General features: G+C 48.8%; 1 protein-coding gene across 1 annotated transcript; it reads right to left on the bottom strand.

The window, feature by feature from the left end:
• Window positions 1-218: 218 nt before the first annotated feature.
• TDGF1 (teratocarcinoma-derived growth factor 1) lies at window positions 219-4,211 on the bottom strand. Its single transcript, XM_045497078.1, has 6 exons — window positions 3,858-4,211; window positions 3,040-3,098; window positions 2,821-2,958; window positions 2,076-2,190; window positions 1,861-1,970; window positions 219-703 (listed from the first exon to the last, which is right to left on the bottom strand). The coding sequence occupies exons 1-6, from the start codon at window positions 3,890-3,892 to the stop codon at window positions 588-590; spliced, it is 573 nt and encodes a 190-aa protein (XP_045353034.1). The 5' UTR covers window positions 3,893-4,211; the 3' UTR covers window positions 219-587.
• Window positions 4,212-16,393: the final 12,182 nt, after the last annotated feature.

The following is a 16,393-nucleotide window of genomic DNA, read 5'->3' as shown; positions in this document are numbered from 1 at the left end:
TGAGAGAGAGAGACAGAGCGCAAGCAGGGGAGGGGCAGAGAGAGAGGGAGACACAGAATAGGAAGCAGGCTCCAGGCTCTGAGCTGTCAGTACAGAGCCCGACGCGGGGCTTGAGCCCATGAATTAATTGTGAGATCATGACCTGAGCCGAAGTCGGCCGCTTAACCGACTGAGCCACCCAGGCGCCCCTAAAGGTGAGATCTTGGTTGATTTGGGTCAACTCTACTCCTCAGTTTAGCCCCAGTTCCACAATAGGAGTAGATTTTAATAATCTGAAGATAGAATTCAATTGTTTAAAGGAAATAGGAAGCCCTTGGTAAAGAAACATGTATCAAGAAACAGAACTTGGTCACAGTGTAGATATGGCTGACTTTTTTTTTTTTTTTTTTTTTTTTACAAAAGTTTTTTGGAGAGGAGAAGGCAGAGGAAAGTAGTTGGGACTTTAAGAAAGTGTTACGGACCGTGATGAAAATCCATCGGCTGTTTCAAGGCAACTAACAAATGATCATCTTCCAGTTAGGACATTAGGGTGACGGCCTTTACAGGTTATGGGGTTTGCATGGAAATACCCCATATGCCGGTGTCTGTTAACAGTAACTTTGTATAGCAAGGCAGATGCCAGCTAGAGAGAAAGTGATGCCTGAAGACGGTGCTAATTCTGGAGTCCTGGAAACCAGGAAGTGCTCATCCATCACGTGGCCATCTGAAAGGTAAGGATACTTGGTCATTAAAGGAAATCCCTCCTGCAGTTGATCCCGTGCACATGGCATATCTACACCCGCCAAAAATCAGTTGGGACCCCACTCACCCTGGGTGAGTACAGGGTGCTCATGGGACCAACAGTACCGATTACGTGGAATTCAGACTCCCCTGAAAAACCATCTTTCAACACAAGTTGACGTGGGTCTCCCGTTAACTTGGTTTTCCCTGGACACATGCCCTCACACCTGGAAAAGTACCCCAGCCGGTGACAATGGCAGGGATGCAGCCGAACCTGGTTAGGCGCTGATGCTAAGGAGACAGCACGTTTTGGGTCCCAAGTTCCAGGAAGAAAATATGGTCTCCACCTATCCATGCTTACCTATCTTGGGCCTGACATCCAGGATGTAAATGGAAAAGCCACAATCCCCACCTGGGTCGGGGGTCCCATCTTGTACTCAAGTGAAGCATTTGCCTTCAGTTCATTTCTGGACTTGACCATTTGCAGTTTCTAACATCTACACGGTCAGAATACGGGAGGCCTCTGAACTTGGGTGCACCTAGAAATCTGGCTCAGGTCAGGGTGAGGAGAGAACCCTCTCGACTCTTGTTCTCCCCTGGGTCCCTACCCTTCTTGTTACTGTTTTCCTCAAATCAATACGAATCAGCAAGGTGACAAGGTTGAGACCATTCACCCGGGGGATCCACGCGGGGGCCTTGGAGGATCCATGGGCTTCTCAAGGAGCGAGAGGGAGGTCAAGCATCTGGTGGAATTCAAGGGCGTGAGGTGGGGTTGGGTGGGCACTGAATTGTCTGCTTGGGGCTTGCGTGGATCTCCCTGCCCAAATGGAGAGCATCTCTTGGTGTTTAAGAGGCCAAGCGTTTGCTTGTTTACTTTTCGCAGAAGTCCACATACGATAAAATGTCAAACAGGCTTGAAATAACTGTCTCCACCTCGAAGGCGACACTTCTGAGGCAGTGAATATAAAATAAATAGAAAGGACGCGCACGTGCCCACCCCATCTGGGGTCCTCGGTGCTTTCACAAGCACAGTCTGGCTGCCAGGGTCTGGCAAGCCATGAGCTAAGAGGAGAGACCCCGTTAACCCAGTGGCCACAGGCACCTAACTTGAAAGCGCGAAAGAGGGGACTATCCGCTTACCACACCCGGGTAGAAATGTCTGAGGAAAGCAGTGAAGCTGGCCGTGCCAACACTTACACATGGAACATCGCCTGGGCAGCCAGGCGCCATGGGGTACAGACTCACAGTTCCTGAAAAGGAACAGATAAGGTGACACATATGGGTTTTCACCCTCACCTCTTCCCCCCTCCACCCACCCCCCCCCCCCCCAGCCCCTGCCTTAATGGCTTGCTTACTCTTTGCGTGAATCGTGCTCACAGTTCCGGCCATAGAAGGAGGGGGGGCAGGCACAGAAGGACCCCAGCATGCAGGTTCCCCCGTTCAGACAGCAGGTTCTGTTCAGCTCCTTACCTGAAATGGAAGAAGAGGCAGCTGAGAGGGTGGGGGAACGGAAAAGCTGAGGTCCTGGAAAAGCAAAGGTTAATACAGTGCTGAAGGCTTGGTCTTCCCAGTGCTTGGCGAGGTCTAAATATTGTGAACCTTACAAAATAGGGCTCCGCTGTTTTCTTTTTTTAAATTTATTTTTCAGAGAGACAGAGCACAAGTGGGGGAGGGACAGAGAGAGAGGGAGACACAGAATCGGAAGCAGGCTCCAGGCGCTGAGCTGTCAGCACAGAGCCCGACGCGGGGCTCGAACCCACAAACCGTGAGATCATGACCTGAGCTGAAGTCAGAGGCTTAACCGACTGAGCCACCCGGGCGCCCCAGGACTCTGCTTTTTTGATGTTGCTTTGCTATCGCGCCTCTGCTTTTTTTCATGCTCAGGCCAGGGGTGGTTCCCAGAGAAGCAGGGGGGAAACCGCGTCCCAGGGAGGTGAAATGCACACTGTTGGTCTGGCCTCCTGAGCCAAGTTCAGTCCAACCATCCACCTGGGTCCAGCATCAGGTGGCCACTCAGGAGAAAGAGCATCAGAAAGACAGGAAGCACGGGGGACCAGGACGGGGAGAGCGCGCTGTAGATCTAAGGCAGGTAGGTCTTACTGTCCTGGATTCCTAGGGACGGCACCAACTGCAAGGATCGATGACGAATTGCAGGCTCCTCCAGGGACCGAAGGCCGTTATCTCTCCAGGCGGGGTCTCCCTGAGGGGGACGTGCAAGTTCACGGGGGTGGCCCAACCCTGAAGGACAAAATTAGCTTGGTGGGGTCAGTATTTCAGGCCACGTGAGAATTGCTACCGATCAAAATAAAAGTCCCTCACCGGCTGCGGCGGCGAATTCCGGTTCAAACGCTTTGGAAATGGCCACGATCAAAATCACACTGGGAGGAGGAAATCAAACATCCGTTAGCAAAACAAAGCACATCAAGCTCTTCGAGTTAACACCTGGGCTTTCTCAACACGAGGACAAGACCACAGACCACTAGGGAGAAAATGTAGAACTCCACCTTTGTTTTCCTTTCCTTTCTTTTTAAATGGCTAATTCATCAAACAGCAGAAAGAATGATGAGAATAAAAGCCGCCTAAAAGCCGGTTCTTTCCAATATGTATTATGACTTCATAGGCTCTGTCCTCATATACACATAATTTTAAGTAGGCGAAAATCTCTTGGCTTCGATTTCACAAATGACGCCATAACATTCTGTGCAATTGATGAATCACATCTCACAAACTATTTCATTTAAACCAGTCACTTAGAAGACTTTAAGGTTAGGACAATCCCTTCCCCACCCCCATCGCTCTTCAGGGTTTTGCAAGTATCGAATCTGTGCCTTTCAACTTTTTAGAAGCAGATTTTTCATTTGGTTGTGACACAGCTTTTCTTACACAAGAGAGGAAAGCCCTACTCATTTGATAGATGGCGCCATTACCCCCATTGAAAAAGTTCAAAGCCAACAGGCAACGCTGGATGGAACTCTTAAGTGTGAAGTCCCAGGTCTCTCGGGAAAAACAGCATCACCGCTGGCAGCCCTTTTGAGGTTCGCGCAGGATGAAGTCAAATGACAGAGAGGCGCAGACCATTATCTCTGAAGCTGATAAGCTCTAGCGGTCAAAAGTTCACATTCAAGATGGGTTCATACCTGCAAGAGAGGCGCTCCATGCTTCTGCGGTCCATAGCTCCTAACACGCTAGGGGGGACGATGTCAGCATGGCTTTAATTCACAGCCGTTGCTAGAACATGGATTTCCTGAAGCGAAAATGGGAATCTAGAAAGAAGGGTATCCCAGATGAGAATTACACTTTGCCCAGAAGTTCTTAGGAGAAGCAGGAACCAGGATGTCCGGGGAGACTGGGGGCTCATCGCCGAGCTCGGTCCTGAGGAATGCTTTGACCTAAGCCGGGGATCAGCCTTGCTGGGGGCTCTCCTTCCTCAACAACCACGCAGGGCGCCAGGGAGGGCCCTCAGGTGGGCTCGGAGGCGGAGACCCAAGCCCATTACCATGGAAACCTCCTGGGGGCTGAGGTAGGAGGCGGTGAAGCCCTGAGACAAAGAGAGAAAAGGTGGGGTCTTGTAAAGCTGGTTAACTAGCCCTTAGGTCTCTATAATTAGTTGCCATTGAAAAACAACAGATTTACTCTTAAAAAACAAAAACAAAAACAAAAACAAATTAATTATTCTGTCCAGTTGGTGATTCCAGATTGGAGGAGCGGTGGAAAGGGACTGCTTTAATGAGGAAACCCTCAACACCTCGGATGGGTCTCTCAAGGAGCTTGACATTTAATTGTCAGGTTTTACCTGAAACTTGCTTTCATCTTTGTTTTCCCCCAAAAAAGGTGTGTTGAGCCCAGTGCTTGGCCTTGGGTGTACTTAGGCGGCCCGGTTGGGCGTGTCTCCGCCAGCGGGAGGAGAAAGGCGGGGAAACTCTCAAAGGGGAAGTTCAGGGTCGCCAGGGGTCCCTGGGGGCTCCCGACCTCCTGCGGGGAAGAGTAAATTCCAGGCGGCTCAAATTGGGGGTGGAGTCTCCGGGCTCCCCAAGACACTGGAATTAACCCCCTACCCCAATTCCGCGTCCTGTGTTACCCCACCAGCCGTAATTTGGTGGCTCCTCAGAGCCCCAGACCCTGCGGCCGGAGAGGCGCGTCCCAGAGCCGGAGTCCCCACCTAACATCTCTGTGCCCCGGATGATGTCGTTCGTTACTAAATACATACAAAGTCATGGGTAGTTTCCACCTACCCTTTAATTCTCATTTCCAAAGGAAAAGCCTGCCGTTTGCCTGACATTGCGAGCACACAGGTGGGAGGCTTTTCTGTACTTCTGTTTTCACCCTTCTCTGTCCACTGAGTTCACACTTCGGCAGGAGTGGGCAGCATCGGGGCCATTTCAGCATCGGTGTCCCCTGTGCGCGCAGGCCACGGCACAGGTGCTGAGAGGCGCCCTTGTTTGCTTCCACACCTGCATCTTGGGGGAATTAAATTTGACCTATTTTTTTTTTTTTTTTTTTTTTTTTTTTACAGGGTGGGAGGGCCCCACCGGAGCAATGGTTGGGTGCAGCCCAGTCACCTGAGGGGCTATTCAGTTCTCTCTGAGCTTCAGCTCGACGTGTGGCCTTTTGACTTGTTAAATGCTTCGGGTGACACGCTGAGTTTCCCCGAGGACGGGGGTCTCAGCTTGAAGCTCTGGGAGCTGGATGTGGGGGGAGGGCAGCGATGAGGAGAATGCTAATCACCCAACCCCAGGAACTGCCAGGAAGCAAAGGAAGTACAGACAGGCACACCTCCTGTTTTCACGCTTCGCTTCTGGGCGCTTTGCAGACACTGCCTTTTTTTTTTTTTTAAAAAACAAATTGAAGGTTTTCGGCGACCCTGCTTTGGCCGGTGGTTCCCCCCACCCCCCGTCCGTCTTTCTCCCTCTCCTCGGGCCTCCCTGTTCCCTGAGACACAATATTGACTTCAGGCCAGTGAATAACCCTACCGTGGCCTCTGAGTGTTCAAGGGAAGGGAAGAGTCCCGTGTCTTTCCCTTCCAATCAAAAGCTTAGCGAAGAAGGCGCGTCCAAAGCCGACATAGGCTGAGAGCTAAGCCTCTTTTGCCCAACGGTTAGCCAAGCTGTGACTGCGACGGGAAAAAGGAAAAGTTCTTGAAGGAAAATGAAAGGTGCCCCTCCAGGGGACACACGGATGATACGAAAGCTGATAGGGAGAAAGCTTTTCCAGCCAGGAAATGCCTGGCCCTGGAATTGCCTGCTTAAAGGGTGGGCACTTCAAATCATCTCCCAGGAAGTTTGCACCAGTCTCCTCTCCCCCGCCCACCTAGGCTCCCTTTCCCTTTGTCCTCGCCAGCTGGCTGCAGAAAGCACCTTACTCTGTACCAATTCTGTGTCCGAAAATAGTATCTCGTGGTTTGCATTCACGTCGTCTCCAGGGTTTATTGGATGTTGTGTTTCTTTCTCTACGAGCTGCCAGGTAGTTCTTAGAACGCACTTGAACTGAATTCTTTCTTGCCATTTGCTCCGGGAAGCCCTTTCCTGAGGACAGCCCTCCCTTCCCTGGCTTCCGGTTAGCCCGCAGCCCCTACCTGGCGCCCGCTGCTGGAGTTGACCTCGTCTTAGCCACACTGTATTGTGAGCTGCTTATTTTCAGGTCTTTCACCAACCCGTCCCCCAGTGCCTTGTTCCCCAGACGAGGAAGTCCAGAGACCTGGTCAGCCCAGCATCGCAGCTTCCCCGGCCTCTTGTGCAGCGTGACCTTGGGCTGCCTTCCCTCCGGCTAATTTCACTCCGCCTGCCCCATCCCCGGGTGACAGAAATACGTCTCAGCCGTCGCTTCGGGAGGGGGTGGGGTGGGGCGAGGGCAAGGTTTTTGAGAGGTACCACAGGACAACTTGCTTGCCCCATCTCGAGCCGGGAAGTCCAACAAAGCATGCCCCTCCCCCAGACAGTGAAGGGAAGAAAAGGAAATCCCAAGTGCTCCACACTCTGCTGATTCCGGGCAACTTATTCGGGACAGACAAGATAATCTCGATGCGCTTACCGGACGTCTGATTTAGGCTTTTAGCCATGTCTACGGTTTAGAATGCTTTCCCACCAAAACTGTTCTCCTGCCAATCAAATTCAACAAATATTGACTGACCGGCTACTGTGTGCTGAGCGCAGTGGGGGAGACAGAGATCTCCGGCAGCCTAATCACCGGCTCCTTCCGTCATAAGACAAGCCCAGAAATCTACGCCAAGTGCCATTTTAGTTTCCAAAAAAAAAAAAAAAAAATGTTGATGGAGAGGGAACACCGACCGAGTCATGGCTCCAGCAGAGCGGTGGGGGGTCACAAGACCTGGAGAATCTCATTTCAAAGCGCTTCTTAAGTGGATTTTGGATTTGATTGCATCCGGGCATTCTTCACAGCTCTGAATGGTTTTGAAATGGATTAAAAGCAAGTGGAAGTTGAAGGCCGAAATGCAAATCCCAAGCCGAATCAGAAATGGATTAAAGTGAGCTTTCCCCTATGCAAATGACCCTGGGCACTCTGAAGCGTGCCCAGCTCTGGAAACCGTCCAAGCCAGGCTGGACTTCTGACCTACGGTAATTGTGATCCACAATCACTGGAAGTTGTGTTAACCCAGTAAGTTTGTGAGAATTTCTTACACAGCAATATAGAAGGAATGCAAACACTTTCAGACTTTTTTAAATCGAAGTATATCATGCATTCATAAACATGTACAAAAAAAACAAGGGTTATAGGTTAATAAGTGATTCCAGAGTGCCACATAACTACTACCTAGGTCAAGAATAAGACTATTGCTTGGGGCGCCTGGGTAGCTCAGTCGGATAAGTGTCCGACTTTAGCTCAGGTCATGATCTCATGGTTCATAGGTTCGAGCCCTGCGTTGGGCTCTGTGCTGACAGCTCAGAGCCTGGAGTCGGCTTCAGATTCTGTGTCTACCCTTCCCCCTCTCGCACTCTGTCTCTGTCTCTCTCAAAAATAAATAAACATTAAGAAATTTTTAAAAAAATAATAAGAATATTACTAGAACCCCAGAAATCCACTTCCCAGTTCCTGAAAGCCGACTACTTTTCTCATTCCTAATCCCAAAGACTGGTTTCTCCAGGGTTTGGAACTTTATGTGATCATAAGTGAGTATGTATGTCTGCTTCTCTCTGCTCAACATCATGCAGGTGAGATCCGTCCATGCTGGGTGTAGAACTTCGCTCATATTCATTCCTGTATAATATCCATTGCACTGAATCTACACAAAGACTCAACACCGCTTATTGAAAAGAGCATTCTTACATTTCCGCTCTACAATGCCATTTTCTTTTTTAAATTTTTATTTATTCTTGAGAGAGCAAGAGCGTGAGCAGGAGAGGGGTGGAGAGAGAGGGAGACAGAATCCGAAGCAGGCTCCAGGCTCTGAGCTGTTACAGCACAGAGCCGGTTGTGGGGCTCGAACCCATGGACGGTGAGATCATGACCTGAGCTGAAGTTGGACGCTTAACCGACTAAGCCACCCAGAGGCCCCTCTACAATGTTGTTTTCATCAGGAATCATTTGTTCACATGTTGTGAGGTTTCTGTTTGTTTGTTTGCTTGTTTTTTAATGTCTTATTCTGTTGCCTTATTCTGTTTGGTTAGTCTCTGTCTCTTCTTGTAGAATACACACACACACACACACACACACACACACAATATATATATTATTCACCAATAACATGATTCTACATGTAGACAACCCAAAATAATCTAGAGATGAACTGTGGGGCTTGATAAGTGTTCTGAGCATAATTAAGTTGTCCCAAAATGTATATGTCGAAGTCCTAACCCGTACTAACTCAGAAATGAGTGTTGGAAACAGGGCCTTTGGTGAGGTGGTTAAGGTAAAGTGATCTCACATGAATGGGCCCTAACCCAGTATGACGGGTGTCCTTATAAGAAGAGGAGATTAGGGCAGAGGTGTGGGCACACACAGAGGGAGGATCCCGAGAGCACCTGGGGAGAAGATGCCCATCTGCAAGCCAAGAAGAGAAGCCTCAGAAGAAACCAGACCTGCCGACGCCTTGATCTTGGACCTCTAGCCTCCAGCACTGTGAGAAAAGACCTATCTGTTGTTTAAGGCACTCAGTCTGTGGTATTTGCTATGGCAGCCTTAGCAAACTTACATAATAAGTAGATTTCACAAGGGTATCGGATACAAGGTCAACAATGAGAAGTCTGCCACCTGGAACAGGGCCACCCCTCAACCATGCTGGCAACTTGACCTTGGACTTCCAGCTTCCAGAGCTGTGAGAAATGGATTTCTGCTGTGTATAGGCCACCCCGTCTACAGTGTTTTATTACAGCAGCCTGAACAGACGGAGACAGTATGTGAACAGACACACTGACGATAAATCTGACAGCGTAAGGCCACAAGGGGACTTAATGGGAAAGACAGCACAGGACACCAAGCAGACTAGCTGGTCCAGAACTGGATCCTTCAGGCTAGAACAAGGCTATGGTGAATTCAAGATTTTAATAATAGGGGGAAAAATGGGCATTTTTCCCATCTCGGTTTCTGAATATGTATTTACCTTTTTCCTTATCCACTCATGAAAATCACCAGATCTCAAGTCCATTGTCTTATCCAGTCTCTAGATAAGCCATTCAGGTGTTCCTGAGCGGATCCCACCCCCACCCCCTGCCTCCCCCCGACTCTATACAGGCTCAGGTGGAGTTGGATCAAGATTGGCCATTGACGTGGACCTTGTTTATGAAGGAGTATTTGCAGATGTTCTTTTCGTCCATGTTCTAGGTCACGCTGTGCCAGACTGATGCCAACACCCAAGGCCATGCTTCTTGGAGTTTCTCAACAAATATGTTTAATGCCAGTGAAAGGAGGAAGGTGAGTGCATACATTTAACCTGCTTTGAAGAGGTTACTAAACCCCAGCTTCGTCATCCTGCATTATCCTCATAAAATTGGCATATGAACACCTGCCCCACAGAGATGCCCAACTACAAGCTTCTTATATTTTTAAGCTGTCTTTTATCTTATCTTTATCAGGTAAAACACCTACTATCAGGCCGCCTGGGTGGCTCAGCCGGTTAAGGGTTAAGCATCTGACTTGATTTCAGTTCAGGTCATGATGTCATAGTCGTGGGACTGAGCCCCATGTCGGGCTCTGCAGTGACAGTGCAGAATCCTGCTTGGGATTCTGTCTCTTCCTTTCTCTCTGGCCCTCCCCTGTTCGTGCTCTCTCTCTCTCTCTCCCTCTGTCTCCCCTCAAAATAAACAAATAAACATTAAGAAAAAAGATAAACACCTACTAGAGTTGCGGCATATGTAGGCACTTGACATATGTCACTGCCTTTCTATCTCTCTCTCCCTCCTGAGGCAGGTGGACCAATGGTCCCACATTCATTCACTCTTCACTCCTACCGTGTGCCAGGTAACGAGCGAGGCGTGATGCCTTTCAGGATTCAAACAAACGATGGTTTCCATCCTCAGGCCGTCACAGTCAAGAGGAAATGGACATGTAATTAAGCACATTACATCAACGTTAGGGAGTCCGTGTTAATGATGCTGCGGTGGCAGGAAGAAGTGAGGGGCCACTTTTCTAGGGGGCGGAGGAGTCGGACAGGGGAACAGGCACTTGCAGAGCGAAGGCGCAGAAGCATGACGGCCTGGCTGAAGGAGGAAGCTGGAAGGGCAGGCGGAGCTGGAGAAGTGTGATGGGGGCCGGTGACGGTGACGTTAGTGGCAGGGGGAGGCCAGCAGAGGGAGGGTCCCAGAGACCGGGTACCCCATGAATTCTGCCTTTCGATGTAGCACTGTGAAGAATCAAGCAGGAGAGTGACCTGAGCTGGTCTGCGTGTTTAGGGGGGTCTCTTAGGCGTCAGGGGGACCTAAGGCTGGTAACAGAAGTTCTTCCAGGTGACTGTTGCAATAGAGCAGCCGGGAAATGCAGAGGCCTCGAGTGATGCTCAGCTGTGCGCCTGGAGAAGTGGCAGATATGGATGAGGGCGAGAAGGCGGAGTCTGCAGGGTCTGCTGGGATTCGATGGGGTCAGGGAGGGAGTGGTCATGCATTTTAAGGGCAATGTGCAGTTTCTAGTTTCCTAAGCGCGTAGGAAAAAGAGACTCAGGGCACCTGAGTGGCTCAGTCAGTTAAGCGTCCGACTCTTGATTTCAGCTCAGGTCATGATCTCATGGTTTGTGAGTTCGAGCCTCGCATCGGGCTCCATGCTCACAATGCAGAGCCTGCTTGGGCTTCTCTCTCTCTCTCTCTCTCTCTCTCTCTCTCTCTGCCCCTCCCCCGCTCTCTCTCCCAAATATAAATAAATAACCTTAAGAAAAAAAGAAAAAAGAGATTCGTGTATAAAATAAGCACAAACAGGCTTCTGGACACCATACAGTATGTCAGAAAGGTCACTGGCGTTGTGCATCACAGGCCTGAGACCGGGGTCCGTGTCCACCTGAGAACAGGGAATCCTTGGGCCTCCGAGCTTGGTCAGCGAAATGAACGGAGTAGTGCTTCTCTGCCAGTGTCTCGTGGCCAGCATGTGACCAGAGAACAGAAAACGCTGAATGTCATTTCTGCCACGTTAAGGATTTTGTTTCTGGTATTTTCCAAGGTTAGCTATGTTATAAAGCACCTAGAACTGTGCCTGGCCTATAGTAGGCACCCAAAGAGTGTGAGCAATTATTTGTGTGTGTTTTGTCATTTTGTCTTGACTTTGTGTGTTTCCTCTTATTTTTTTTTTTTAAACATTTATTTATTTTTGAGACAGAGAGAGACAGAGCATGAATGGGGGAGGGTCAGAGAGAGAGGGAGACACAGAATCTGAAACAGGCTCCAGGCGCTGAGCGGTCAGCACAGAGCCTGACGCGGGGCTCGAACTCACGGATCGCAAGGTCATGACCTGAGCTGAAGTGGGCCCCTTAACCGACTGAGCCACCCAGGCGCCCCTGGCGTTCTTGATAATTACAGATTGGCTGAGTGGGAACCACCAAAGCATCCCTGAGTTTCTAGAGAGCCGATGCATTGGCAAAGTTCTCCTCCAGGGGGCGCTGGTTAGCAACACTGACTGCCGGTGGACCACAGGGCTGTTTGTTCTCGTCCGTATAGATGACAGATGACGAGACTCCCTGCGGTGGACCTGGCACAGATCTGAGTTCTGGCCTCTTGCCGTTGAATAATTGTATTTGTGAAGAGGTTTGGCCTCCTCCCAGAGGAACACTAACCCCGTGAAAGTCTTCGAGAGGGTGCCGCTTTCCGATCCTGGGTTCTCAGAGCTCTCTGTGGCCCATGCTGGTGGTGAGGGGAGCGGCCGTCAGGATGGCCCGCTGGGGTCACCCGGGTCTAGGCTCTGTTCTTTGGGGCGTGCAGCCCAATAGAAATGCCACGCCAGTCTCACGTGGGATTTTCACTTTTCTGGCTAGCCACCTCGCAAAGTGCAGAGAATCGGGTAAAATTAACTTTCATGGGGAGCCTGGGTGGCTCAGTCGGTTGAGCATCTGACTCTTGATTTCAGCTCAAGCCATGCCCTCATGTTTCGTGAGATCGAGCCCCGCTGTCAGCGCCGAGCCGGCTTGGGACTCTCTCTCTCCCTCTCTTTCTGCCCCTCCCTCCCTCGCTCGTTCTCTCTCTCTCTCTCTGTCTCTCAAAATAAATAAATACACATTTAAAAAAAATTATCTTCCATAATATATTTTAATTTAGCCCAATTGATCCCAGAGAGTAGCATTTGATCACGTAGTTAGTATGATTTACTATAAGACGAGGGCCAGGGAAGCCTTCCTCAGCCCGGGGCGCCGTGCTTGAGGCTTCTAGGGCCGGGGCAGGTGAATTGGGCCCTCACCGCGCGCCCCTACGTCAGTGGGAAGCATTTTGCAACGGTCGCCGAAGTAGAATGAAACAGTTTATACCATTTGGGGTTTTTCATCCTTCTATCATTGTGTCACGAAACGGGAATGACAGGCTTGTGACACCAGAGGTTTCCTTGGAAGAAGGCTTCGCGGTACGTGTGACTCAGTGTCCCCACAGAATGGAGGTGAGGAATGGAGTTGGTCCCTGGGGGTGCCTGGGTGTGCTTGCGTGTGGGACCCCCTCACACACGAGGCAGAGATGTAGGCCTCCCCTGGAGACGCTGAAGCTGCGGTCTGTGGACGTCGTGAGAGGCTTCCAGGCCCCGGGGGGCTGAATCGCACGAACAAGCATCTGGCGGCTCCGTTGGTTGAGCGTCTGACATCGGCTCAGGTCATAATCTCTTGGTTCATGGGTTCAAGCCCTGGGTCAGGCTCTGCGCTGACAGCTCAGAGCCTGGAGCCTGCTTCGGATTCTGTGTGTGTGTCTCTCTCTCTGCCCCTCCCCCACTCACTCTCTCACTCTCTCTCAAATATAAATAAACATTAAAAAAAAGAAAACTTGGGGTGCCTGGGTGGCTCAGGAGGTTAAACGTCCGACTTTGCTCAGGTCATGATCTCACGGTCCGTGAGTTCGAGCCCCACGTGGGGCTCTGTGCTGACATCTCAGAGCCTGGAGCCTGCTTCGGATTCTGTGTCTCCCTCTCTCTCTGCCCCTCCCCCGCTCACGCTCTGTCTCTGTCTCAAAAATAAATAAAAACATTTAACAAAACCAAAACAAAGACCATGCGAGAGTCAGGGACTCAGGGGGACACTGGCGGGTGAAGACCACAGGCCACAGTCTTACGTGCTGCCCCCGGGAAGCTCAGAAGCTGGAAATGCTTTCTGGACACAGACGAGAGATGCGGCCATCTGCACACGGTGAGTGCAATACGATAGTAACAATTCCTCGTATTAACAGAAGTGCATTTTGTGCTTTAAAATACTTCCTGATTCATATCGCTACCTGTGAATGAGAGGCTCTGTGGAACATGCTGGGATATGGGCCACTGGACCTCACCCCAGACTTACCGAGTCAGAACCTCCCAGCGGGGAGGGGTCCACCCAGGCCAAGCCCCCAAGGAGCCAGTCCCAGGTACCACTGCACCAGATTGTGCTAATTCCACGTCCTTAGGGCCACTTGTGGTGTGGTCCTCCCAGACCAGCAGCTTTGGCATCGCCTGCGGCTTATTAGAGAGACGGACTCTCGGCCCCCCTCTGGCCTCCTGCGTCAGACTCTGTGTTTCGGTAAGATCCTAGGTGGTTTGGGTGGAGGGTTGCCAGATAAAATACAGGACACCCAGTCATATTTAAATTTCAGATAAACCACAAATAATTTTTAAGTATGACTCATGCAACATTAGAAACATACTCATATTAAAAAATGACTTGTGGTTTGTCCAAAATTCAAATGTAACTTGAAAGTATTTTTATTTGCTAAATTCCTGAGTCCTAGTTGGGTGCACGTTATAGACTAAGGAGCCTGGGCTAAACAGTGGCCTGCTTCTCTAACCCTGGCATCATAAAGGAAGCCCATTGTATTTGAATGTGTTTGGGGGTGGGGGCAATATTTTTCCCTTTAAATATGATCGAGCTTTTGAATATGTAGCCCTCTTATAAATTGAAAAAGTATTTAAGCAGTGTTTGAACTGCAACTACCTTTTTCAATTTATATTCTTTGGTTCAGAATATCATAAACAAAACAAAAAACCAAATGAAACCATTACTAAATAGGTAACTTACATTATGTATCAAAGGAGAAAGATACCGTACAAATTCTAAGTAATGAGAAGCACATCCAACACGTGATTGGTATGATTTAATATTGTCGCAAGGATTTGGGGCAGCTGGGTGGCTCAGTTGGTTAAGCGTCTGACTTTGGCTCGGGTCATGATCTCGTGGTTTGTGGGTTCCAGCCCTGAACTGGGTTCTCTGCTGTCAGCCCAGAGCCCACTTTAGATCCTCTGTCTCCCTCTCTCTCTCTGCCCCTCCCTTGTTCACCTGCTCTCTCTCTCAAAAATAAATAAAACATTAAAAAAGTATATTGTTGCAAAGATTTATCTGATTCTCATCAACTTGGTATACAATTTAAAAGGATAATTTATTGGGGCACCTGGGTGGCTCAGTCAGTTAAGCGTCTGACTTTGGCTCAGGTCATGATCTCAGAGTTCTTAGGTTTGAGCCCCGAGCCGGACTCTGCTGACAGCTCAGAGCCTGGAAACTGCTTGGGATTCTGTGTCTCCCTCTCTCTCTGGAAACTGCTTGGGATTCTGTGTCTCCCTCTCTCTCTGCCCCTCCCCTGCACTCTCTCTCTCTCTCTCTCAAAAATAACCAATAAAAACATTTTTAATGATAATTTATTAAGATTTTTTTTGCCTAGTAAAATAAAAAAAACTTAAAATATTTTAATTCCAATATAGGTAACATGTGGTGTTATATTAGTTTCAGATGTGCAATATAGTGATTCAACAATTCTCTACACCATTACTCAGTGCTCATTATAAGTGTATTCTTTTTTTTTAAAATTTTTAAATATTTATTTATTTTGAGAGAGAGAGCACAAGTGGGGTAGGGGCAGAGAGGGAGGGAGACACAGAATCCGAGCAGGCTCCAGGCTCCGAGCTGTCAGCACAGAGCCCGATGCGGGGCTCAAACTCATAAACCGCGAGATCATGACCTGAACCAAAGTCCGACGCTCAACCGACTGAGCCACCCAGGCATCCCATAAGTGTCCTCATAATCCCTATCACCTATTTCACCCATCCCCTCCATGTGCCTCCCCTCTGGTTAACCATCAGTGCGTTCTCTATCGTTAAGAGTCTATTTTTTTTTAATTTAATTAATTTATTTTTTTAATGTTTTTATTTATTTTTGAGACAGAGAGAGACAGAGCATGAGCAGGGGAGGGGCAGAGAGAGACACACACAGAATCCAAAGCAGGCTCCAAGCTGTCAGCACAGAGCCCGACGCGGGGCTCGAACTCACGAACCGTGAGATCATGACCTGAGCTGAAGTCGGACACTCAACCGACTGAGCCACCCAGTCTCCCCTAGTCTATTTCTTTTTTTAAAAATTTTATTTATTATTGCTTCTCGGCCTTTTGGCTAAGATCACGTGTAAAAATTTTATTGATTGATTGATTGATTGATTTATATTTTAATTTACATCCAAGTTAGTTAGCATATAGTGCAATAATGATTTCAGGAGTAGATTCCAGTGACAAGAGTCTGTTTCTTGGTTTCTCTCTCTCTCTCTCTCTCTCTCTCTCTCTTTTCCCTTTGCTCATTTGTTTTGTTTCTTAAATTCCACATATGAGTGAAATGATAATGCTATTTGTCTTTCTCTGGTTGACTGGCTTCTCTTTGCGTGATACTCTGTAGCGCTTTCCATGTCATTGCAAATGGCAAGATTTCATTCTTTTTTATGGCTAAATAATAGTCCATTATATATATATATTATATATATATATGTATATATATATATATATAATATATATATACCACTGCTTCTTTGTCTATTCATCTCTCCAGGGATACTTGGGCTGCTTCCATAATTTGGCTATTGTAAATAATGCTGCTGTGAACATAGCAGGTGCATATATCCCTTTGAATTCGTGTTTTTGTATTTTTTGGGTAAATACCCAGTAGTGGGATTACTGGACCGTAGGGTAATTCTACTGTTAATGCTTTGAGGAACCTCCACACTGTTCTCCAGAGTGGCTGCACCAGTTTGCATTCCCACCAACAGTGCATGAGGGTTCCCTTTTCTTTGCATCCTCACCAACACTCGTTTTTTCTGTGTTTTAGA

The sequence above is a fragment of the Leopardus geoffroyi genome, chromosome A2 (genome assembly GCF_018350155.1).
Source record: "Leopardus geoffroyi isolate Oge1 chromosome A2, O.geoffroyi_Oge1_pat1.0, whole genome shotgun sequence".
In the NCBI taxonomy this organism is placed as follows: Eukaryota; Metazoa; Chordata; class Mammalia; order Carnivora; family Felidae; genus Leopardus; species Leopardus geoffroyi.
This window is presented reverse-complemented; position numbering and strand designations above follow the sequence as displayed.